This window comes from Oxyura jamaicensis, chromosome 5 (assembly GCF_011077185.1).
Source record: "Oxyura jamaicensis isolate SHBP4307 breed ruddy duck chromosome 5, BPBGC_Ojam_1.0, whole genome shotgun sequence".
NCBI classification, from domain to species: Eukaryota; Metazoa; Chordata; class Aves; order Anseriformes; family Anatidae; genus Oxyura; species Oxyura jamaicensis.
This window is the reverse complement of record NC_048897.1, coordinates 7,369,440-7,395,358: the sequence shown is the minus strand read 5'-3', so window position 1 is coordinate 7,395,358 and position 25,919 is coordinate 7,369,440. Positions and strand designations below refer to the sequence as shown.

Below are 25,919 nucleotides of genomic sequence, written 5' to 3'. Positions count from 1 at the left end.
TTTTCTGACTTCTGAATTTAAAGTTATTTATTTTGTAGCAACTGGACTGTAAGCCAATAAAATAATTCTAGTTTAAGAAACTTCTGTAAGAAGTCTCCAGAGTCCTACCAAAACTTTTCAAATTGTGTTTTAAAAGACTCATAGAAAAGATATGAGGGGAAAAAATAAAAAGGAATTAGAAAGAAATATGTAGAGACTAAAAGCCTGGTTGAATAGAAAACACTGAAAATGCAGTGTGCAGATACAATAGAAAAGACACAATGGACATGTCTGTGCTCTATAATGAGAGGCTCTACAGTGACATCCTAGTCCATCAGTTTTCACCTAACTGTATGATGAGGGACTACACTATGAAATTCTTTACCCAAATCTAACATTAATTGCAAAAGTCAGAGTGAACTTGCCAAAAAATTGCTCATGGAAAAAATAGTGTTTCAACACATCTAATACAAGAAGTACCATAACGCTAATCTTCCTGCTAGTTCATATTTAAAGTATATTCAGTAGGAGGAGGAAGAGAGCTGCTACACATGATGATGAAAGTCAACACGCTCTCCCAACTGTCTTCACAACAGGCTGCTGTTAAACTGCTAAATTCTTCTCAGTTTTACTAAATCTGTGACATAAAAATCGATTCTGAGATGTTACTATAGGATAAAAGGGAAAAAAAAGGTGGAGAAAAGACACGAGTAACTTAAATGATTTCTCTACAAAATTAATTTGGCATGCTTACCTGTCAGCATACATAAGAAAGCAACTGTGTCAAGATCATCAGCATCTAATTATTCTCATCTCAGATTCCTGGAAAATAAATAAATAAATAAATGAGAAGATTGACACATAGATAAAGAAATCCAGTGACCTAACAACCACCCTCTTTAAAATCTGCAAAGCAGAAACACACAGAGCACAAAGGCGATTTTGATGTATTAGTCTTTGAAGGGGAAAAAAAAAAAAAAAAAAAAAAAAGAGGATTTTTATTGCTTTACCAATCTACAACACATTCATCATGCTGTAACATAAGTATTACCCATAGCTTCACGAGGACAGAGCCTTACAACTTCACTCACTCCAGAGTGCTTCTGGCAGCATAAAGCTAGTCCTAAGGCAAAAAGAGGCTCTCCTGGTTATCAACAGACATAATTTCAGGCCAGATCTAACAGCAGGTGAAAGATGCTGCCCCGCTGTTTCCCGTGGACAACTTTCTGAATTTAAGTTTTGCAAAGCACTGAGCATCCCAGGCATGTGCATTTGCAGAACAACCCCAATTTGTGCAGCAAGATGCTTGTTGTTGGTTGGTGGTTGTTTTGTTTTGTTTTTTTCCTCCAAGTCTAGCTGAGATCCAGAAATAAGGTCTGCTTTTTCCAGCCCCTCAGATTCCCCAATTCAGCAGATGCATTGAGCATCACAATCCAACTCCCACCATAGTAAGGGATAGCCTAGAGCAGGCTAACTGATGAGCACTGAAGTGTATGACTAGATTCAAATTTATTGCCTTCATGGATGGGTAGAAGCTCACATTGAAGAAAGCCTTGCCTATCACGTATTTCTTCCTTTTACACGTATAAATGGAAGGGAAAAAAACAGACTTCTACATTGAGAAAGTGAGTTTGACAAACTTTTTTCTTTAACTTTTTGGTAACGTACTCTGCTGCATGGTACTCCATCAAAAAATAATATTAGATTATATTACACCTGTTACACTAAGAGGTCCAAACAGGCACTGTCAATTAGCCACAAGAGAAATATAAACCAATTATGTAGCTCCAGAAGAAGTACAGAACATGACCATAAGTGAAGCCAGAAATTCTCAGGGATAATTATGTGAACACCATTGGACTGCATGTTCTTTATTTTAAATGAAGATAGATTTTGACAAATTTTACTAAAACAAACATTCAAAAAGTTTCAAGAAGGCAGAAAATATTTACAAATGTGTCTCCAGCATCTGCATAACTCTGCACAACTATCTTATAGAAACAGCAAAAGCTATTTAAATAAAGGACACCAAACTACTCTATTTTGTACTAAGTAAGCTGCTTTTGAGCTGAAACCTAGTACATACAACATTTTCAGAGTCAGAGATATAAACATGGTCTTCACAATTATGAGTGTCATAGAAAATGTAGGGAAGGAAGGATCACTAGCTGTTTCTCAGAAGGCAAAAACCAGAATCCGTGGAAGGGATGGTTAAAAGCAAAACCAAATCAACAAATCCAACAGTTTTATTAATCATGCTTCCACTTTTGAACCATCTCTTATACATGCCAGCTTTCAGCTTCCATATGGATCTAGAGACAGAAGATAAAGAATCACCTGGAACTGGAAAATGTCCACCACAAAGGGATCCTTCCAAAATTGCTTAAAAATGCTGACACATCTGCTAAACATATTGCAAAAATTGGCTTTGTAATTTTTTATGAGACACTTATAATTTGGATAGACATTGGTAGGATTTAGTAAAGGTATAAAGCAATAGTCTGAACTTTAAGGCAATATTTTGGGACTTTGTTGTTACAGAACGTAACAGAACCAAGATAAATATTAAGTATTCAGCTACTAAATACCCCACAGAAAATAAAATCTAAGGAAACTCAATGAAGGGAATTTTTTCACTTCCTATGGAGCAGTTTTTTCTGTATGGAGTCCGAATTCTTCTGTTTACGAAAATGACCCAGCAACATGGCTCCATTCCTTGTATCTGGGCTGTTAATTTACTTCTCACAATAATCTCTAATGCTACATCTAAGGATAAGAAAATCAACATGAAAAACAACAGTCGCAAAGAGAGAAAGGTCTTTAAATGAGAGTATTTGTATATTGCAGATTTATAGAAAACAAATTAAATTATGCCAATGCAGGCTTCTTAATGAGGTTGGGTGAGGTTACATAGTGGATGAAGACACCACTGTTACAAAATTAAGCAACTGTTGTTTTCTCTTCCTGAAAAACACACCTCTTAACACTCACATGGAGACAAAAATGACCGAGCTCCCTTCAGATCCTGTTTTTCCTCCCCTCCAGCCCAGGATCGGTAAAGCAGAAGCTTCTCTTTCTACCCTCAGAGCCTCTGGTACACCCCTAAACAATTCTCTGTGCCATAAAATCCCAGGTTACTCTCACATCCCCAGCACTTCCTACTGCAACAGCTTTCTCTTCCAGATGTTGCCTTCACATCTTGGTGGGCAAGGGACCCAGTATTATCCCCCAGGTGACGCACAAAGCAGGACAGGAGCTGCTGACTTCACGCCATTCCTTCTGTGGAAGCACTAATGTGGGTCTTTCCCATACTTAATCACCAATTTTCATAGCATTTGTGGGAACACCTTAAGAGATTTCTGTTCCTTTAAACAAATTAGCTGAAGTTCAGCAAAATATTCAAAAGCCATTGGAAAGTAGCAGGGGAGGATCAAGGAGGGGAGCAAAGACTGGCAGACCAGCCACATAAGCCATCTTCCTCATCAAATCAACCTAAAAAGCACCAAGCCATAACTCCAAAAAGCTGAGACAAACATTATGGCTGGTGATACCTATGGGGCCATGCAGCACGGAGATGTCTGATGTTTCCACACCATACAGTGTGGCAGCAGTACCCTGGTTCAGGGAGCTGCAGCCATGCAGTATTTATAGGACTTGCTGCCCTGCTCAGCACTGCTCCTTTCCCCAGGCAGGTCAGCCAGGACGCTGCAGCTGCCTCCACTGCCGGAGGAAAGCCCTCCTTGCACTGGGTGCTGCAGAACAGCCATTCCCAAAAGGATGCAAGTCAAACATTCCCCCCGATGCGACAAGTTCTCAGATTAGAAATGTTCCAGTATTTGTATAACTAGCAGAATGAAAGCATCAAGATTTCCACATCCCTTTTTTTCTATTGTAATAATGCATTTAATGAATCATCTACACAGGGAGATAACCTTGTTTGTAGGCATTTCTCTGTGCTTAGGTGCCCATTTTGGAAAGTACAAGTTTTTAACTGAAGCTCAAAGTTCAAGTAAATTCAGCTACTGACTAGATAAAGCACGTCCAAACACTGCTCAGCGTAAAAACATGCATTTATTCTGCGAGTATTCTGGCTCACACAAACACAAACCAACCAAAAATCATACAACCATATTGGCAAACTTGAGTGAATATTTGTGCTTAACCTCTTGGCACAAATTCAATGCCAGAGAAGCCCCAGTTTCTGGCTCTGCCCTGGCTCCCTGCTGACCAGCCAGCTTCTTTGCACAGCTGTCTGCATGGCCATGGAGAAATACCCATCTCTGTGATTTTATGAAGATGGCACAGAGAATGGTTATATGGAAACACTCAAAAATAAAGCATCTGGGAGCACTCAGCTCCAGGATCAGCATGTTTTAATTAATACAATTTAGATTGAGACATTTCACAAATTTACATTATTTTTTCCAAACAAAAGCAGCCCTTGCAATCTTAATACTATTGTAGCGTACTATATGTTCCTCCTCTATATTCACCTACACAAAAATATCTGCATGTCATCAACAGTGAAGATCCCTTCATCCGCACCAAAGCTTATGTTACCAGCAGCTTCTGTCAAAGGCAATTTATACATGAGGCCTTCAGCAAACTTGGGTCAATGTCTTCAGAATGTGAATACCAGAAGAGTTCACAGGAATACAGAAAATTTCACCTGGTTTAAAAAATGGCTAAAGCAGTCCAGCTACGCTAGATGAAAGCACTGACTGCTGCTTTAACAGTACATTCATATAATTTATAGAGAGCTGAAGGCACCGTAAGACTGCAGGCAGTCCATTAGTGTAGTAATACAGAGACTCCCAGATGTCCTTAATACTAATCGGCCCCAAACACACACTGAATTCTCCACGTTTTTTCCATGTTAAATTGAGAGCTCAGATACCGGGGTGTACTGGTAGCCAAGGCTTGCATCTCTGGCACGTATGTACATGATGGATTCAAATGCTGCATGAGGGAGACTGAATAAGCAAACCTGATCTGATTCTAGCTCCAGAGAGCAAAGCAGCAAGCTGAAAAATGAATGTAGCAAGGGAAGAGCTATCTGAGATTTCAAGAGACTCCTGTTGTCCAATTCTACCACTATATACTGCCAGAGCAAACAAAGGAAGTCTGTTCGCAAGGTTGAAATGCGAACAGAATCAGGAAAACAGTTCAAGGACATGGAAAAATAGTTATTTTATTCATTAGAAGAGACCATATTGGGGCATATATTTAAAACTCTGAACAGAAAATACTCCACATGGACCTTTTTAGAACTAAATATGAAGTCTACAGCTGCTTGAATACTTACTGGAATGAATTCACATATTTGTGACTCTCTTTTTGCTATGCTTGACTACTCTAATCTTTTGTTCCTCAGCTGCCCAGCTATAATGGCTTCAACGCTTACAGTTTTTGTGGTAGCAGGGAGTGGTCTTCAAAAATGTCAGATGATTTGTGGCTTCAGATCATTCACAATCTATGGCAGCACGTTCATGCTAGCAGCAAAAATAAGTTTACTTTCTGTCCAAATACAGGTAATATAAACATTCTGTTAATTTCATTTACACTTAAGATGCAGAGAACCTCCACAGCCCCACACATTGCCTCTTCAACAATTTATATTTGATAAAAGAAAAAGCAACACCTGGAATCTGGGCAACATAACATAGTAAAATGAGGCAGATTAGCACAAAATCAGGGATGTCCCAAGTTGTTGCAAAGCAGATGTTAACAAGAGACACCCCCCCCTCCCCCCCCAAGTCATCCCTGCTCACCCAGGCAAACTTCTAACTCCCTGCACTTGGAGAAGAGGGGAGGACAAGGTACAAAGGTTGACTTCATTTTACTGGTCCTTATTAAATCAGTTTCTAAAATATTTAGCAAATTGAGCAGGTGGTAAACCTCACTTAATAGTTCTGACCTGCATGCCTTGCTCTCTAACACAAAAAGCCATGCATAATGCAGGAGTAGTGCATGGGTGAAGTTAATAGTGTATGCTAATTCCTTGCTGAAGCTCAGGGACACGCTTGGCCTCTGCTCTCTGGCCACACATGCTGGGCGCAGCTGGCCAGAAGTTCATGACCGCTTGCATTTAGAAGCCGATGGGGTCTGTGGTGCCGATGGGGTCAGTGTGAGCACAAGGCAAAAGGCTTCTTGTGACAGCAAGAGACAGAATCTACATATTTGATGTTTTAAACCTGAGCTTCAGAGTTTACTCAGCATGAGTAGATATAAATCTATTGTAATCTGAGAAGTTTCAAACTTTACTATCTCAAAATAAGCTGAATGTGGTTTAGGCAGAATTCAGGTCTGCCATAACAACACTCCCCACTTTTAAGCAGAAAACATAGTCGGGGTCTTTAAATAGGACAAGCACAATACCAGGCAAAAGTCTTACTCATACACAAAACACTTCTGGGCAGTTCTGCTGCCCAAACAGTCACACTGCACTTCTAATCTGACCTGTCATTGTGCTGCTTGACACCAGAGGTTTCCCAAGTACAGGAACTACAGCAGGAACCCTTAGGGCAGCCGCTTGCTAGATTTCCCTCCTCCTCTTCGCCTCATAAAGTGGGACATCCACAAATTCAGAGCATACCTCTCATGGCCGCTGGCTTCTCTAATAGATTATTTAGCACAATATAACCTTCATTAAAAGGTCCCTCTAGGGAAAACACAGAGGAGTCAGGATCAGAAGACTTTGCAAGCTACTTAAATAGCAGTTGTGTTACATGCACACAGGTGGACTGACAACCACCTGAAGCAGAGCAAGGTTGAACCCGTAACAATGAATCTTGACACCTGTGAGCGTTGCATCAGCTAAGGAGAACTCAGGAAAAGACCACGGGAAGCAATTTTTTTTTTTTTTCCTCTGGCATTTTAAGTGACAGTCCATAGCCACTAAAAAAAAACCCTGTAATATATGCAATATTCTAGCTGAACATTAAAGTCAAGATCAAGAATAAAAAGTACACTGTCAACAGACCTTCTCCACCCCATAAAAATCTGGAGGCCTTGCTAACAGCTTCTGGGTAAACTATTCAATGCCTATGTTCCAGTCTTCTAAAATGACTTTTTCCAACCCTAAACGTAAGTGTAAGGAGACTCAGGTTACTAGGAAAGCCATGCCACATAAAGAATAACTTATTTCAGGCAGCTTAAATTCTTAGTTTACAACAATAAAAGAATGACCAGAAGTAAATGCTGCATTTTTGTTACCTATCTGTAGGAGGTTTTTTTTTTAAAAAAAAAGAGAGGTACCTCCTTCTTATGCTTATCTAGACATAAAATCCTAATATAACTAAAGCAATAAGTATTACTGCAAATCAGAAGCAATCAAGGATGAAAGAAAAAAAAAATGTAATCCTCAGTTCATGGCTCATAATTATTTATTTTCCCAAATACTGCAAAATCCACAATAAATAATAAATAATAAAAGCCTTTCAAAAAGCCAGAAGATGCTCACCTTGGATGTAACTTTTCATGTAATTCATCTGACATGTCCAAGTTGAAAAAGTCAAAATTGCCAAATTTCAACTTTTGTTCTATGAGATGAAACACTTCGAAACTTAGATTCACACAAGTACTTGCACCCAATTCTTACGTGTATGTGTAACTGGTCTTTGAGTCTAAACTCAAAGGAAAGCCTATTGATTATTAGCTGTTGACAAAAAGGAAACAAATTTTTCAAGAAGTGAATGAAATCCACAGACTATGATTATGTAAAAGGAAGAAACAGCTTTTAAGTACTCAAGATAGGAGAGCACCATATCTGTCATGCTTTCAGTAGTCCATGTGGTTCTGTTTTATTTACATGTACCATCTAAACAACCATCACTCTGTTGTGGAAACATTTGTTACCGTTGTGACAACAGAAAGGAGAGATTTCCCTGTTACAAATCACAAACCACTGTGGACACCTGTAGCCTCTGTTCCTTCATCCTGCTCTTAAAGACAGGAATGTTTGCACAAGACAGGATTTTATTAACTTTCCTGGCTGAGCTACAAGGTAAGTAAAGAGAGATGAAATGGGGAGTAATGACAAGAGGAGAAACCAGAGCTGTGGCCAAGTGTGGTGCAAGGAGAGCTGGGCTGCCCAGAGGTCCATTATGCACCTTGCCGGCAGCTCCAGAGGGGTGAGTGAGCCCGCCAACCCGTGCCCGTGCCCATTCAGTTTACTGGCAGCAAGTTTAGGCTGGTGCAAGAGCAGACAGGATGAATTGTATTTGGTGGGTAGGGTTAAAAAATTGGTTAAGAAAAACGTTTTCCATTCTAAGAAGAAATAAACAAGTTTATATCGTGCTAGCAGTATTTAAAGGAAATAGAAACACATAGCAATACTTATGTTTCCTTAACACAAACCTTGCAATGATATAAACATGCTCTACAATGAACAAGACAAAAGAGAGTAAGTAGGTATAGCAGGTAACCATGGCAGGTAACATTCAAGTGAACATTTTGAACTGCCTAAATGGCAAGAGCTCTATGTACATTGAAGAGTATTCAGTAGGATTCGGCTTACTGGTTTTTGCAACACCTTGGCCCATCCATGATCAAAGTACTGCATTTAAGGTCTGCTGCCATCAGTTCTGCAGAATAGTGAAAAGTGTTGTCACTGCTCTGAATCCCCGTAGAGGTATTTAACACATTACTAGAACTGCATGGACCAACAAAGTATCTGAGCCATGGGTATACATACATTCCTTGCTCATATAACATATTACAGTAAACAAGGTTACACCAGGCATCACTTGGTTTATTTGTTGGGCCATTCCATTAAGTATGTCCTGCACAGAACATCAGCTATTATTTTCATGGGGGATTTTTATATATATATAGAAATCATAAATAAAGAAAACAGTTTCCCCTAACTTTCAAATATGGGTCAGGCAGCATTTTGTCATGTTTCTTCTATTCACAGCTTGTTCCCTTCCCTGCTTTGTCTGCCCATATGCAGATGGGCAGATTTGCCCATTTATTGTTCATGTGACCTGTGTTGTTACCCACAAATTTGTTTATCTTCATAAATACAATGAAATAATGTAATACTATGAAAATATATCGAAAACAAATCCGGTATAGAGAAGGTCATGTACACCTATAAAAAGGTATTCGGCTACTACAAATCACTAAATCAGCTCTACAAATACGTAGATTGCTATATGGAGAACTGACCTTCCATGCAGAAAAAAATAAATGCTGATATGCCCCAAAGTAGTATATGGCCATGTAGCCTGTTAAGTGAATGCAAATATTCATATGCACATGGCTGTAAACTCTGTTTAAATGATCTTTACCCTGAGAAACAAAGTATTCTCATTAAAATGCAATCTTAAACTGAACCAGACGTCCCTTCCCCCCCAGTGAAAATACAAGGTGTATGTCTGTCAGGAATTAAGCAAAGCTGACATTGCACAGTGTCACCCCCGACTTAAACTACACCACACCACAGACTTTAAAAGAAAGGAAAAAAAAAAAAAAGTATTTGGAACTGTAAGAGTGCATTTGTGCGTGTGAAATACAAAAAGGTTCATTTGCTGAAAAATGTATGAGGTTTCCATTAAGCAACTCCTTAATCTCTAGATGACTGTGTTTGCTTTGCAGGCTTCATAGAGAAAATAAACAAAAGCAGGGAGCACAAAATCACCGTAAAAGCCACTGCCGGCAATAATCCAGAGAATAAGATCTGAGCAGCCTGAGCTCTCTGAACCAGCCTGGGGAAGTCCCAGGAGAGCTCTTCCCCCAAGGGACAGCACTGGGTCGCACTTCCTACAGGCAAGGAATCACTGTCCACAGAGCCATACTCAGTAGTAAAACTTGCCTCACTTTCAGAGTGTTTCCATCGTTAAGATCAACAAGATCTAGGAGAAGTCTGAAAGGAGGACAGAATCTGGCTGCAGGGAGCAGCAGGGGAAAGTGATGACTGGGTAAGAAAATGGCAGAATGAATATGAAGTTGATAAATATAAAGTGACATGGTCAAAAACAGTTCTACACATACAAAAATGAAAATTGAGCTAATTACTACCATTCAAGAAAGACAGTGCTTTGCAAATGTCAGCCTTCCATGCCACATTCACATGAATAACTAGGATATTAGGAAATAAATAAATAACAAAATAAAAGGTAGTAAACCACATTATCAATCCATGAAATACAGATTCTGGCATTTCTTCCCGTCTCCTTGTGCTTCCTCCCAGTCCTGAAAGGGTTAGGGTGGAATTAAAAAAAGATACAGAAAAAAATTACCAGCTGGCATGCACATACCAATAACAAGAAATTACAACTTTTCTAGCCCGGGGAAAGTTTACTAAGAGGGGTGTATCATTATGAATACCTGGAGAAATGAGAGTACTACCTCCCCTAATAAAAGGGGTAAGAAACAGCAAATGAATCAAAAGAGACAATGAAGCGGTAGACGCCACAACACAGCGTGAGGCTGATGAACTCTGCCACAGGATGCTGCTGGTCACCCACATTCAGCACAGGTTCCATGAACACAATCCTGGAGCACAAATCCTTCACAGTCTTTCTGAAGATACCACATCACTGCCTCAGTAAGATTATGGCCTACAGCTTCAACTGGCAGAGGTGAAATGAGCATTACTGCAAAATCATGAGACTAACTTATCCAAGGCAATCTGCTCCAAGATCTATTTTGGTACCATATTAACAGTCCCACCTTCCCTGGTCCAGTTTGGCCATACCTTGCACTGCAAGTCTTCTCTGTGTCTCTCTGACCACCTCCCACCACCACTTCACCTTCACTGCAGCAGAGCGATGGGCACAGAAGTTAGCTACACAGCACCTCAACTCCAATAAGTCATATCACTATGCTTTCTTATAGGTATTTTGAAAGATTTCAATAATATTCCCCACCACAAACAAAGTGGAAGAAATTAATATGGCCCTGGAAAGGAGTGCAGAGAACACTCTCTGAACATAAATTTCATCGGACGCTTGTATGGATATTATGGGGATTGAAATTATAATTACTTGATTAATTATTAGTAGGAAACAGAAAAGAAAGTAAAAGATATAGTGGAGAAAAACAATAATGGCTGCGAGTACAGCAATATTTTTTCAGAAAAATTTTCAGAGGGAAAAATCGCAAGGATCTTTTGTGCCTCATTGGTACCAACAAATGTAAACACAAGAGTAAGCAACCTGAATTAAGTATCTTCACTAAGTGCTATGAAAATCAGATGTTAATGACGTATTAACATCATAATTAGTAAACTGGATAATTATGCTTATTATCTATCATTCAATTTGCAAACAATATTTTGAATAGCTTTAAAACAGTAAAAGTCCCATCTGAACTGTAATATTTTTAATTAACAGGTTAGCAAGTTTCCCCACTAATTCAGTAACTCATGGGAAAATATTTCCCTATTAAGGTTTACTTTTAGAGCTCCTAAGTAGATGCTTAGAAAATTTGCTACTCATCTGTATGTTGACCCATTGTTTCATAAATAAAATTTCAGTTTCTGCTCTCCCCAGATATAGTGTCTTCCAATAAACATCATGCTGGCAGAATTCTTGTTGCCAGCGTTGGCCAGGTTTCCTTGCCGTGCTGAGCAAATGACTGCAAAGCTGAAGTGGATCCAATGCTCTGAGTTTAAGCCAGTCCTACAGTTAAACAGCATTAGTGGAAATATTTTTTGCACTGTTACAAGGCCCAGCTCTTACTTTTATTAGAAGCTTTGCATACACCCTTGGCATTTCAGCTACCCTTCAAGCTTTTTCTCAGTAGTCACGAACTATAAACCTGACACTACAAAATGTTCCAATCTACTAGTCACCCCCAAGATAACTGCAGCTACTAGAAAATAGCACTGGCATTCAGCATATTGCTAAATTAATTATCTACCAGGCCTCAAACAAGTCACACATTCTAACGAGTCTTAGCAGAAGTTATTTTATATGATGTTCATTTTCTTGGAAAGTGCTTTGCAAGTGGCTATTTAATAGCCATTTTTAATGTGTATCTCCTGCCATCTGCAATTTACAACGATCACAATGATCAAACGATCATTGCTTTATTAGTGAAAAGATTCTTGATGACAAACCCTTAGTGAATGCGTACAAGTTGCTGTAGGACTGAGGCTTGCCTTTTCCATTCTCTCTTAACTAATTAGTTGCCCTGCTAATGAACAAGAGTAAAATCTGATGCTACAGGTGACTAGCCATGTACAACAATAAAAAGAATGAGAAGCATTGCATTAACTATCAGCTGAAAAACTAGAAGAAAATACATAGAAGTAAGGATGAATTCTTTTGCAATGACAAGTAATGCAACTACTACTAAATATTACATATAGCAAACATAGATATGCACATACACATATATTGTGTTGTGTATATATACACAACAGAGATGGGGCAGAAGAGGACAGAGTGTCTCAATGATCCCAAAGTCTGTGCTCAGTTGGTAACTTACCTTGCCTCTAAGATGTATATTATATCTGATCCAGCAAGTCTTGCTTAATAAACCCAAGCAAGAGAAATAACCTCTCTAGGACATTCATTCATTGTCCTCTCTAACGAGATCAATATTTAGAGAAAAAGAAAAAAAAAAAAAGCCTGTGGTCAGCACAACAATTATTTAGCCCACTATCCTGCCTCTGACAATGACAAGAGGAAACTCAAGTAAACCTGGTTACCTCTGACTCTGTGTGAACCCAAAATAGTACGAGGGATGTTAGAGGGCATATCCCTGTCCAGTCCAGTTAGCATCTGCACAGAGAGCTGTAGTCCATGAATTTATCTAATCCCATTTTGAACTTGATGGTACTGTCTACTCCCACGCCTGCCTGTGGCACCAGTTTTTGGAAATTCATTATCCAAAAATACGCGTGTATACTATAGTATAACAATATGCATACTATGCATACTATGCATAGTATAGAAAGTATATGGAAAAAGCATACTAAAAACTACCAGTAAGGAACTTCTTTGAGTCAGCTACAAAAAGCAACTGGTTTTACATGAGCCACCATTTGTGCAAGCAAGATACAGCAATGCACCACCTGCTCACACGTGTATATCAGTTAGAGCCAAGATTCATAAGCTTTACAGACTCACAATACTTTACAACAGCTTTCCTTCCCTGCCCCTTTCTTTTTCCCCCCACAGCATATCCAGTGCAGGAACACCTGAGCTTCTGGTGTGACAGCTAGTGAGCAGGCAGGCTATAACCTCAAGAATTCTGAGTTACCTGCTTTAAACAATGTTATCAACACCCCTGCAAGGTCTTCTGCTGTTGATGGACCAAACAGCTGTACACGGATGATGGAGTTTTATGATACAGATACATGGAAAGATGTTACTTCTGTGGTTTTGTCTATACTTCTCTCAAATCACAAGTATATTATTATCCCCATCATTTCAAACCTGTATAACCTAATCCCCTCTCTTTATAGGCCTCTATTAGGAGACTGATCACCTCTCTTTAGTGTTAAAATGATGGATATATTTATGACAGATCTGAATTACTACTTACCATGACAGCCAGCGCTGATGACACTCCCTACACCCAGTTCCAATGTAAGTGTGGTATAGAAACATACTCCCTTTCTTCCTGCACAACTTAGGTCAGAAGAAGCTCAGAAAGGTCACAGGATAATAATGTTTGACTTTCATTTCTATTTGGCTCCCCTAGCTCCAGGATGGTCCTGCAGGTACACCAGCCTTACTCTTTCCATGCACGCCCAGCTCAGTGACAGCTTCCCTGCCTTCCTCTTTCCCATACGTGACCAGACTGAAGGTTTTACAGCCTTTATTTTCAACTGCATGTTAAATTTCTGTCGAGAGAGGGGGAAACCTTTTACTGAAGCCTTTGGTAAGTAACACTTTCCTTATCACACGGCCACCAATGACATTTACAACAGCAATCTCCACAGCAACTCTGGAATACAACCAAGTAAATAAGAAATAAAACACAAAGAGCTTAAAGAATTTTTCCTAGCATGGGACAAAGTGGATGTGAAGGCACTGGATAAGACTGAAAGTAAAATCTAACTTACGTATTTCGTTTACCATAATACATTTTCTCAAGTCCTATTGAACGAACCTAATTTTGTTTGTAACTTTTTTCAGGAATACGTCAGTAGAACAAAAATAACATTTACTTTGGTAGAACTACAAGTCAGCAGAAGCTCTTCTTTCGTTCTCTGATCTTGAGTTTAAATGAACAGCAGACGAATCTTGTGCATTACTGATGCATTATTTTAGGATTATTGTCATTACCGTAGCATGGAATGCAATAGTAAACAAAACTACAATCTATGTAACCATCAACAGCCTAAACAGAGTTTTATTTTCACTGGTTTTGAAACAGTTTTAAACTTTTCCAGAGATTAGAAACAATTGTTTTTAGGACACTAAAACACTGTACTCTCTCTCTCTCTTTTTTTTTTCTTTTTTTTTAAGACAACTGCACTCTTTTCTTCACAGTAACTAAACCAAAACATCTTACAAAGAACAAACCACCTTAATTACATTACTTAAAGGAGACCTCACTGACTGAACCTTGGGGCAACATGTTCCATCACAACCCAAGAAACCACAATGACCTTTGCAATGGAAGAGAAGTCTGTGGAAAGGTAAGTTCTAGAATTCCAATGAGTTTCTGTATCACCAGAAGTGACAGGAGACCAACAGCGTCTGCATCTGCTCGTGAGCAGCTCCAGCCAGGGAAAGCAGACCTTCTGTTGGCCTTCATCAGACTGAACAGCTGATTACTTCACCTAGAATACTTCTTTAGCAGTACAGTGAGGCTTCTTTAAGCGTTATAATTCAGCGTCAGGAATTTGCCATATTCTGTCCTTCTTAAGAAAGGCTGAGTTAAAGGCGCGTCCCCATTGTCAGCCAGTCCATGAATTAAATGATCCATATTCAGAAATTAAAGCAGGAATTTACACACCCCTGTTTCAGACTACCAGCGCTCACTGGCATTGTAGCCAGTATTGGGCACACCCCAACACCAGAGGCTACGTGTTTTTGGAGCAAAGTTCTGTATATTAACTAAATATTTTGGTCTTCCCCACACATGGATGATTTAATGAGGAAATTTTAGAGAAACGAGTAACTGATTATCATCAGTACAAAAAACTAGTACATAATATTCAGTGAGAACAATTCTTCAGGGAAAATAAATATTTGGTTACACATTCTCAGCTTCATAAACTATTTTCCAACAAGCTTCAAGCTGACTACCTCAGGCAGATCAGAACACCAGGTAAATTAGAGCCAAAGGCTATGTACCTTCATCAAGAAGGTACATAGGACATTCTCTACCCCAAAGCAAAATAGAGTAGACCTAGGTGATTGCTGACAGATATCTCTTACTTGTTCTTACAAGTGTCCAGTGGCAGAGACTTTACAATCACTCTAAAAAGTCTAAAACAAAAAATAACCATTAACCAAATAATCCTTACATACACAGGGCCGCTACAACTCACTTTCATGGCTACAGGACTGTTTTTCTAAATACACAAGGCTCTAGAAAATCTTGTTTGCTCTTTTGGACACCAACTGAACTAGAACTTTTGAGAGATAACATATTTACAGTTTTACATATGGGATACAATCACTCTACAGCCTTTCTAAAATATCATTAATATTATTTATTAATAATAGTTATTTACTGAGAGATCACAATATGATAAACTGTTTAAAAAACAACAACAACAACAAACTTTCCAAACTGGTAACCAAAAACTATCAGGCAGGAAAAAAAATAGTAAAATAATAATAATAAAAAAAGATTTAAAAGTTTTCAAAGCTAGATTTGACAGAACTGGAGATAAATCGAAATACCGATCAGTAATTTCATAAACAACTCAGCTGTAGTGAAATGAAAATGCTGTAAGTACAGTGGGCTAGATTGGACATGAGGGAAAAAATAAGAATAAAATATTTCACAACATTGTGGAGCAAGACATGAATTAATGGTTATACCAATCAGCAACATAAAATGTGGAAAAACATTAAATAGACTATATTTCATGGGACCACTTTATGCTTCCAAATAACCAAGAAAGAAACATGGATTTATGAGGACCTCAGGGTAATACTGTTTTCAGTTTAGGTTTAAAATTACAGAATCTCAGGTATGAATAAACATGAACATACTACTACACACTGTTCTGTAGTATGCAATATTCTGTTACTCTGAATAAATTTAGTAACTATGAACAAATTGTACAAAAGCATCAGTGTGTATCTTCTGCTGAAAATGTGTTACAGAGAGCAGGGAACATTGTTAAACTGCTAGGTTCAGCATAGCTAGCATTGTATTCTCATCCCATCTGGTTTGACAGGTAAGAAGGTTCGCAAGAAAAACAGAATAAAAATGTAGGTTGGTGAGTTTAATGTAATGGATTTTTACACTGTCTTTGTCAATGTGAAGTCTCGCATGAGGTAAGTTTCATAATAATCCTCAAAGTTTCAGTCCAGCTTTGTTCACAGAAGATGAAGGCATACCAAATCAGTAGATTACCACAACAGAGAGAATTTCAAGTAAATGTTTACGTTTTCATTTGAACTTTAGAAAAGGCTACTCTTTCTCTTTTCTGCCTTTGACACGTTCCGAAGGTTTTTATCTCTGGAACTCATTAAAAAATAAGATCATGTCCTCAGTAGAAGGGAAGGCACAGGAGCCATGAGACACAAGATAACTGCTGTAATACAGGCATTTAGATTTAGAAACATAATCCACTGGAAACCAAAGAAACTTTGATACCCTATGATCCAACTCTGTGGGATACCAGCAATCGCATTCCCACCACACAGCTGTGTGTGAGGTATCACTTCTTAAGAGAAAACTGAGGGATACAGGACTATTGGGATACCATAGGAGGGGGAACAGGAGAAAGGAGAAGTATAAAAAAGAAAAACACTACCTCAGGCTGTTTTCTGTAGTATCGATCTTTTAGAAACCTTGGTATACTTTCTTCTATGTGGTATTTTAAAGCTGCTTCACAGTGCCTGCTCTTTGCATTACTGTTTGTGATTTTGAAGTCAGTTCTGAGGTGGTATAAATAACTGGCTTCAGCTGAGCTGCTGACACCGGCTGAGGATCTCAACATATACAAAATAAACACTTTTGTTCCTCAAATGCTTCTCACAGGTTTTGAAATCTAAAAATTTCACATTGCTTTATCCTGTATATTCATCTCACAGATGACTGACAAGCTAAGCAGCACTAATAGTAATACAAAAACTTTGCTTTTCAAACCCAAACATAGAAGGGCAAAGACCAGAGTGAGAACCAGAATTTGTTAAAAGCCAAGTTCTTCCATTATAACATCTCCAAATATTTGTTTAGGGGTAATCTTTGCTAACAGGTAAATGCTATGCTGACTGAAAGGTGAAGCGCAATTTTCTGGTTCATGCAGCAGGAGCAATAAAAATAAGCATGTTTTTCTCCTGTAATGCATTTTCATCAGGTGAAAAAATGTATGTTGAGTTCAGTTTTGCAGATGGCGCTCACTGTATTTGCAAAGCACAGGTAACTGCTCAGCTACAGAGATCAGAGGACAAACACTGAGGCACCTGAGACTCACAGCCAGAGGAAATAAAACAGAGAAAAGCAGTACCCACAGGCACCAGACCCCTTCTGTGGGATGAAAGGCGAACAGAGGCATTCAGTCCTGGCCTTGAGATCCCTCCTCCTGTGGGCGGTGAAAGCAGCCTCTCCCTCCCATACAGCCTTACCTCGCACCCAAAATGGCGGCACAAGCGTGTACGCTGCTCCTCAGCTCCAATAGGCCTCAGCACACCAGTGGTGGGCAGACAAATCCACGTGGCCACAATGGGTCTGGAAGAGATAAAGGAGTGTGAAGTTTCTATGTGAAATTTCTATGGGGTGCTGACTTCCCCAGCAGGTTTTAGACACATTTTAGAGAGAAGACAAAAGAGAGAAGCTTGCCCTGACAGAAGATAGTTGAGCCATGAGGAAAGAAGGGCCTTCCAGAACGGCCTTTCACTCACTACTCAGGCACTTAAACCACTGAAGTTCAATGAAACTAAACCAAGCCTTAATTAAACATATCTTGAAGCAGTGAAGCCCTGTAAGCCATTCCCTGCTCCCTTCGGACAGTACACTGAGCAAAAAAACAGATAGGTCTCTCCACTTGAGGGGCCTTGTCTAGTTGCCTCCTCTCAGGAGCCCACTGCTGGCACATCGTGTCGACCCTAGTCTGAACCACACGCTGGTAAACCCCAATGGCCTGCAGCAGACAGGTAGACAAGCTCTGTCTACCAAAAAACATTTCATTGTAAAGTTTTCAGCTTTTTCAGGTCTAACACAAACAGAATACCAGCACACAATAGGAGAGGAGCAATTGCTGAGCTGAAGAATGAGTTCCCCCTTCGGGTACACATCAACTTTTGTATGAAAGCTGCTAGTCGCTTCCACAGCAATTCCAGCCACTGGGAGTTAAGACACAGACTTTCTCACTGTAAAATATATAAAACAAAACCAAGGATAAAGTTTTAAAAAAATACTTGATCAGCAGTAACATTTCTTTTTTTCCCCCTAGGAAAAGACAACATGTAAGAAATGGATACATAACCATCAGTAGTATGAAAGGGTATTGTCATCTTGCTTATGTTTTTCAGGCTATAACATGATTCTAGAAATCCTATCTTAATGTTTCCTGGAGAAGACAGAAAGCGTACAGTCCACTGCACTGATGATAGGATCATTCTGCTATCTGATTAAAGTGATGTATAGTAACAAAACTAATAACAATACACCACACCAAAGTAATGTCCTGTGAATATACTGTCTAATTGGATAGACAGATATATTTTAAGAAAGACAAAGTTTCATACAGCTAAAATAATTTATAATATACTTAAAAGTCTATTTTCAGTAATAATGGTTACAGAGGTATACAGCCTAGACTAAATTAATGGGCCAAATTACTGAGCTTGCTACAGCGATTGCATGCTCTAAGGGGAACCTAATTCAAAATCAGGTGGTCTAAAAGAGCTGCTGGAAGGACAGTCACCTGCCAGTTCAAAATTTACTCTTACTGCTAGTATCAAAGCTACAAGTACACATCCTGGGGATAACCTGGTAGTTGGCAAGTGACACAAGTTTTGTTACACTCCTTTTGCCATCAGGTCAGCTCCCTTGACAGTCCCTCCCCAGAAGCTTAGGTAGAGGAGGCGAGCAGCACCAGGCAGGCTGGGTAGCAGCAGGGCAGACTCGGGTTGGAACCCTGCAGGTCCATAACTTTGTAAGGACAGCAACACACTGGAGGAACTCCGTGCACTCTTTTAGATTAAATGAAAAGGAAAAAAAAATCCATGTATGTTACAGTCGTCAGAAAAACATTTGAAAATAGTGTAAAAAGGGGAAAACACTAGCATACGCTAATTTTAACCACACCACTAGTGTTAACCCAACTGTGATGTATTCTACTCGCATTACTCCACTGGAAAAGCTACTTTCAAAATATGCATGAGGAATGTCAACATATATCACTAACAGTGACTGCACATCACAGTTTCTGCCATCAGCCCTCCTTTTAAAATAGGTTATTGGAACCCAAACACACTTTTGACATGACAAAAACTTTTTTGTACCTGATAAATTCTTACATCACATTATTTAATTATGTGCCTAGTTTAGTTATAGTCCATTTTTTATTAAAATTAGTTTGGAGCTAGCATATAATGCACTCATCAGTGATACCATGAGCTACCAAGAAAATTGGTCCAGATCTCTTACTATAAAAATTCTTAAAGGAGGCTCTTGGGATGTTTCCCAAGAAGGGGCAACTAACACTGTCTTTTACACCTAAGTGAACATCACAGACTTTCAGCCTTCAGACTGACTGGGACTTTTATAGCTAATGAAGAAACTGAACATCAACTTGATCAGCAAAGAGGGAAGCCAAAGGCTTAGGCCTGCAAAGGGCTTTATTCTCCATCATTTTTCTCTTCTTCTCTCCTTCTTCAATATGTCACCTTTGCTTCTTCTCCTCACCTACAGAGTTTCCTCTCCATACTCCAGCTGAGCTCCATTCCAGCCGGGACAACCCACCAGTGGCTAGCTGCTGCTGCACATGACCCAGAAACAGATCTCCCAAGCTGAAACTTAGCAATGCTGAAGGATGCTCTGCAGAAGTCATGAGCTATTCCAGATCCACAGCCTCTTCTCAAGTCCCTAGATAAAAGTCATGATGGTGGAATGGTTGGATGATATCAAATATTTATATTGCAGTGTTAACACAAATTAAAGTAAGAGTATCTGTAATCAGAATAAGGACTGTTGAACATATTCTCTGTTATACTCTGGTGATTAAACATTAAATTTAAATTTAAAGCTTACACTGCTGGTATGGCCTGTGTCATAGCTTCACAGTCTCAATGTTGAACACTAAAATACCATTTAACTGTTTTCTGAGGTTCACTTTCAAAATGTACTCAGAGTAAATATCCTGTTTGTAATCAAAAGGACTTTAGTCCCAAAACTCTATTTCCATAACGATAGCAACCTCATTAGAAAACTCAAATTTTGTGAAGTACTCGCTCCACTGATATTTTATCAGTAAAATGTAATTAACAAAAAGCATGCATACACTGTGAATTTGAAATTGGAATGGCGAACTTATGTGCATGGCTAAGTATAACAGTTTTACCAAAACCTAAATCATGGACATTCAGAATCCAAACATAGGAATGAAACACTCAAAATCAATTATACTTGACAATAGCTTTTACATGAAAACGCAATAACAGTTTAATTAGAACAATGCCATAGGTCTTGAATATTATGGCTGTATCTCTACTAGCAAGCAAAACAGGCCAGTGATTGTTTATGGGGCCTATAAGAAGGTGTTGGCACAACCCTTTTTGCTTCATTCATCGTGCCCTCATTAAGCATCCTATTGCTTAGTCATGCATATCTATAAGAGATCCCAGCAGCACGCTCACCCTGCTGAGCACAATGCACATCTTCCCATATGTTACAACAGCCCCTATACATAAGAAGAACAAACGCTGAAGAGTGAATATGAGCACACTGCTCTCATGTACTTCCTTATTACCAAAAAGACATAATAACCAAGATGGTTTCCTTCTGATATCCAAACAAAAAGTTGTTTTTGTTTGTTTGTTTTTGTTTTTAAATGAAATATCATAAGCTTTCTTCTTCTAACACAGAAATTTGTTTGAAACAATGCCAAGCGTGAAATACAACTACTATATCTCAGACATCAGGTAAAGCTATATGCTAAATGTGTCATGGCAAAGAAGATCAAAATGATTTGTCAAATAGAATTTGAACTTAAATCCGATCCACAATTATGTTTTATCTCATCAGTTTAAAAGTAGGTCTTTTTAACTAGTAGCAAAACAAACATTGTACACTGTTTTTCTTCCTGAAAGAAAAGACACTTTAAAGCTGCTGTATTGGATCATGACCAACAGCGTCAGTTTCTGTTTACTTCGAAGGGGTCCAGCATGTGCATTTCTAATCAACAGTATAAAGCATTCCAATGGCATACAGAATTTGCAGTCCTAATGATAACCCTGTTTTCAAAGACTGTGAGTGCTTTCAGATAGGGATGGCCCTTATATGCCATGGCATCTGATCCAAAGTAACCTTGTGCTGGCTTACAGACTCACTGGCTTGAAGACAGCCTATTAAAACAAGACCTGAATTCTGTGCAAATGATGCATATCAAAGGCTCATTTCACATCCTAGGTTTTTAACGTGAATTAAATCACATGTGCTTATTCTTAAAGATAGCATGTTTGGGTCAAAAACATGTACTCAGCTCCTCTAGATTTCAGTCACTATAATTTCCAAAACCAAGCAAAAGCCCAAGAAATGCTTATTCTCAGCATCTCTGATATCAAGCAAAAACACTCATGCAACCTGCTGGCAGAGTGCCTGTGTTGGATCCTTCTGTACTGATTGCTCCACGCAGTGACTACCAGCCTGATCGTGCAGTTCACACACACAGCTCTGCACTGTGGAAACTGAAGTCTGGGGCCAACTGCACTGCTATCCACCTCCAACAACGTTGGTTTCCACTGGTTTGCCAGAATTCCTCAAAATCTGAAAGTTCCTTTCCACAGACACAGGATCTTCCTCTGAAATTTCTGGAATGTGTCAAATGCTGTGTTCACAAATGGTCACAATGAAATCAGTGCTAGCAAGCTGAGTATAAGTATATGCCACGCTAAGATTGCTCATTTTAAAGTATTTTTTTTCTCTGCTGTACTCATTCTCAGAGTAATAAAGCATTATATTGAAGTATGAAGACTTAAGAGAGAAACTGGTTAGAAAAAAAAATCACCATAACCATACTTGTAAATTATTTTTCTTCTCTGACTGAACTGAAAATTGTAGGAAGCAAAAAGCAGAGCGTTGAAAGTAGTTTTTATTTTCAGACTTCTTGGTTTGTGCATTCCAGGTGCTACTTCTCACGCAAGAAAATTAGATTCAAAAACAAAATTGATTTTTACCATGACAGTTTTTCTGAAGTTAATGACATGCAAATCATTATGCATGTATTTACATTCTTGATTAGGACAAGATTGAGAAGTTAGAAAATAGAGCGATGATGCTCCTGTAGGTTTTAGCACAGATTTTTCAGGTAGGCAAGAGACATGAATGACTAACATGCAAGAAATAAACAAAGCCCTCCCAAAAAGTGTTAAAATGCTGAAGATAAGTAACTTGCCTCTAATGTCCTCATCAAAGAGTTCACACTATCTAGGGTGCCTACTTTCTTAATTAATGGAAAAATAGTTTGATGGGAACACCTACGTCATGCTGGGGCTCTGCGGGGCTCCTCTAGAAATTCGTAGTCCTGTTACATGGCAAATGCTCATCAGACTCCCTAACACAATAGTCTGACCTCCGAAGCAATGAAATTGAAGTCTGCTAATGAAACTTAAGAAAGAAACTTGATCAAGCCATTTGAGTCTCTTGCATAATTCACTCTCTCTTCTTTGGACAGCCCTTCACTGATCTGTTGAAGGAGCATCATGTCCCTGTCCCAGACTCCCAACATACACACACCTCACCCAAGGCGCATGCTCATGGGCTGAAGCCACAGGACCACCCACCCCAGGAACACGCTGCAAGGATGAGGAGCAGTATTTCTAAGAAGCAAACTCCTTGGGAAGTGCTGTGGCAGCCAGTCATGAGCAGACCTTAGCAAAAAATGAGCCAGGGCCTGGGGAGCATGGTCTGGCTGCCTTGCACCACACATGGCACAGCTGAGGAGGAAGCAAGAGATGGAGAGGAAAAACCAAAGGGCTTGCAGGGGAGGGTGGGGGGCTATTTCTGAGTAGGGGAGCTAAGTTGTAACCCTGAGGTTACAGCATCTGAGGAATTTCTAAGCTGAAAGAAAACAGAAAGTTCAAACAACCTCATCTGAGAGACTTAAGTACACAAGCACAGGAAAACGGAAAGTTGAGATGGAAAAGGAGAGGGTTGGGGCAGAGGGGGTGAAAGAATCAACCTGAAGAAGTTAAAGATTATGTTTTATGGCCCTAAAGCAAGGGAAAGCATGACTGCTATGGGATAAGACAAGGACTACCAAAAGAGCTAGAAGGATTTGTCAGATGCCCAAGGCTCTCAGCTGCATCTTCATGGGCTTCTAGTTCTAATTTACAGCAAAACAGATGGAAGAGCAAAGCACTGCTTTTGGCCAGTCTTCAAGCCCGGCTACCTAAAGTCAGCTGCTACTTTTTCAACATAATTCTTCTAAACCATCAGTCCATTTGTGGCTAGCAAAGAAATACCAAAGCTGCACTGAAGTTTGGAGGTGCTACAGAAAATTACTGCAAATGTCTGGGTGGTGCTTATATTAACATATGTAAGATCATATGGAACATCAAATTTGGGATTGGGAAAAGTGTTTCCCCCTGTTCAGCAAGATACTTTGAGGCCATTTTGCCTCCTCCTACAGCACTGGGAATGCTTTTCCTAACAGGGATCCTGCTAACCCGCTAACCTCCTCCTGCAAAGAACTGAGCCCTGACAACACCTCCACTCCCCTGTGGTTTGCGCTTTCACTTGGTTTCTGGGGGATTAACATATTTGGACTATCTGGAGTTCTTGGATTTTTAATACAGAAGATATGGGCAAAGTTAATGCCCTATGATATCCAGGGGGGCAGCTGGGACTTCAGCTCCTTGGAGCTGTAAAATGCATGTAGATGCCTGTTCAAAACTCATTGCCCTTCAGAGGCTGAGGACCTGCTAGCTTCCTTCCCAGAGCACGATGACTCTCACAGTGGTATCCAGCAGTGGAGCCAGGAATTTAACAGTGGGTACTCCAGTTCACCAGTTCTAGCCGCAACTTTTAAACAGAACAGCCACCCACAAAGGGTTGGTCCATACTTTAACCCATTTTCTTGCCGCCTCCTACTTCATCTGAGCTGGTGGATGTGGAAGAGCTCCCAGTTTCGCACACAGGGGAGCTGGGGCATCACTGAGCCCAAGGAGCACACACTCGTGGCAGACCAGGCAGCGGCAATGCTGCTTTGTCTAGCAGCTCCCTGGGTGCAGCAGCGCTGTGTGCTGCTCCGCATTTGTTCCACGACGACAAGCAGGTTAAGGCCGTGCTGTGCTGGGTGATACCAGACATGCTGTAAGAGGAACGTGAAGGTAGAAGGATGACTTTGCTTATTGATTCTTGTTCTTCCCAATCATGGGCAATTAGGCAATCACACGTCTAATTCAGACAGGTCCACAGGAAACCTGATCCACTCACCACCAGCCAACAGGCTTTAAAATAACACTCCATACTGACAGAATAGCAAAACAAACATCAGACCTTCAGTAAAACACCTGAAGACACAGCTATAGACCTCAGAAAGAAGCACTGACGATTAAGAGTATTATCAACGATAATGCAAAGTATCTCTTCAAATAAAACCCAGAGATAAAAGCTATACGTCTAATTATATATTTATTCACCAGTGAGATGAGGTACTGTAAAAGCTGCATTCAAGTCTCACACTGCTGAATTACATTTTAGCCTCTTTGCCTCCTGACTTTGATAATTTTAACATGCTATTGTGTTTTCAATATAAGAGCCATGCGATTTCACAGCTAAGTCACAACCTTGATCCACAAATAGCTTTAAACAAAGATAGTGTTTGTTTTTGAGGTCTTTTTTTTTTTTTTTTTTTTTTTCCCTGCCAGAGCTCCCTCGAACAAGGCAGGTTATTCTGAGAGGAGTTAAACAGAGCCAAGAGCGCAGCGAAGGAGAGGAGGAAGAGCCACAAAGGGAAGGAAGTAAAAAACTTCCAGGAGAACACGTCCAGGGGTGCGCCGAGTTACCGGTGGGGAGGTTTTTGCGCCTTCTCCCGCTGCGAGGAGCAAGGCCTGCGACACGGGTGCTTGGGGCGAGCTCTCCAGCAGCCCACCCAAGGCTGCAGGGGCTCCCTGCTGCTTTCGCTCCCCTGCTCCCCGTGCTCCGAGTCCTCCTCCCTGACGGAACCGGGCAAGCGGAGCGACGAAGGCAGCTCTGCTGCGACCGCGGGTTTGCCACCCGCTGCTCCCTTCTGCCCTCCTCTCCCCGGCACCGCGCCCCGAGCATCCCGCACCGGGGCTCCCCCACCTCCCCGGCGCCTCCCCGGCAGCAGCTGCCGAGCACCCCCCGTCCGGCAGGCAGAAATTCAACCCCAGAACTCCACACGGGGCTACTCCGCCGCTCCCGAAGTGGGGTGGGGGTGCCCCCCCTGCCACCTGCCTCCGTGCAAGCCGTCGCAGCCCGTGCCGGCGGGGAGGTCCGGCCGCCCCCCGTCCCCCGTCCTTTCCCCCGGGGCCGTGCCTACCTGTGGCCGGGAGCGGGGCCGAAAGTTGCGAGGGGGCGGTGGGGCCCGACCGCGCTCCCCTCACGCCTCGCTGCCGCCGCCGCCGCCGGCCGGGCTGGGCGGGGGGGCCGGGCCGGGAGCC

The 25,919-nt window shown here is 40.5% G+C and overlaps 1 protein-coding gene across 3 annotated transcripts in view; it reads right to left on the bottom strand.

Annotated features, from left to right (window-relative positions):
- SHANK2 (SH3 and multiple ankyrin repeat domains 2) overlaps nt 1-25,903 on the bottom strand; it is a 347,164-nt gene extending 321,261 nt beyond the window's left edge. For 2 of the 3 annotated variants that reach the window (XM_035326921.1, XM_035326922.1), the window contains exons 1-3: nt 25,799-25,903; nt 17,697-17,799; nt 734-801 (exon numbers count right to left, since the gene is read on the bottom strand). In XM_035326921.1, coding sequence (XP_035182812.1) covers nt 734-747 — 14 coding nt within the window. In that variant the 5' untranslated portion in view covers nt 748-801; nt 17,697-17,799; nt 25,799-25,903. The remainder of the gene's footprint in view (nt 1-733; nt 802-17,696; nt 17,800-25,798) is intronic. The other variant, XM_035326923.1, reaches the window with a different exon arrangement.
- Between the last annotated feature and the right edge of the window lie 16 nt (nt 25,904-25,919).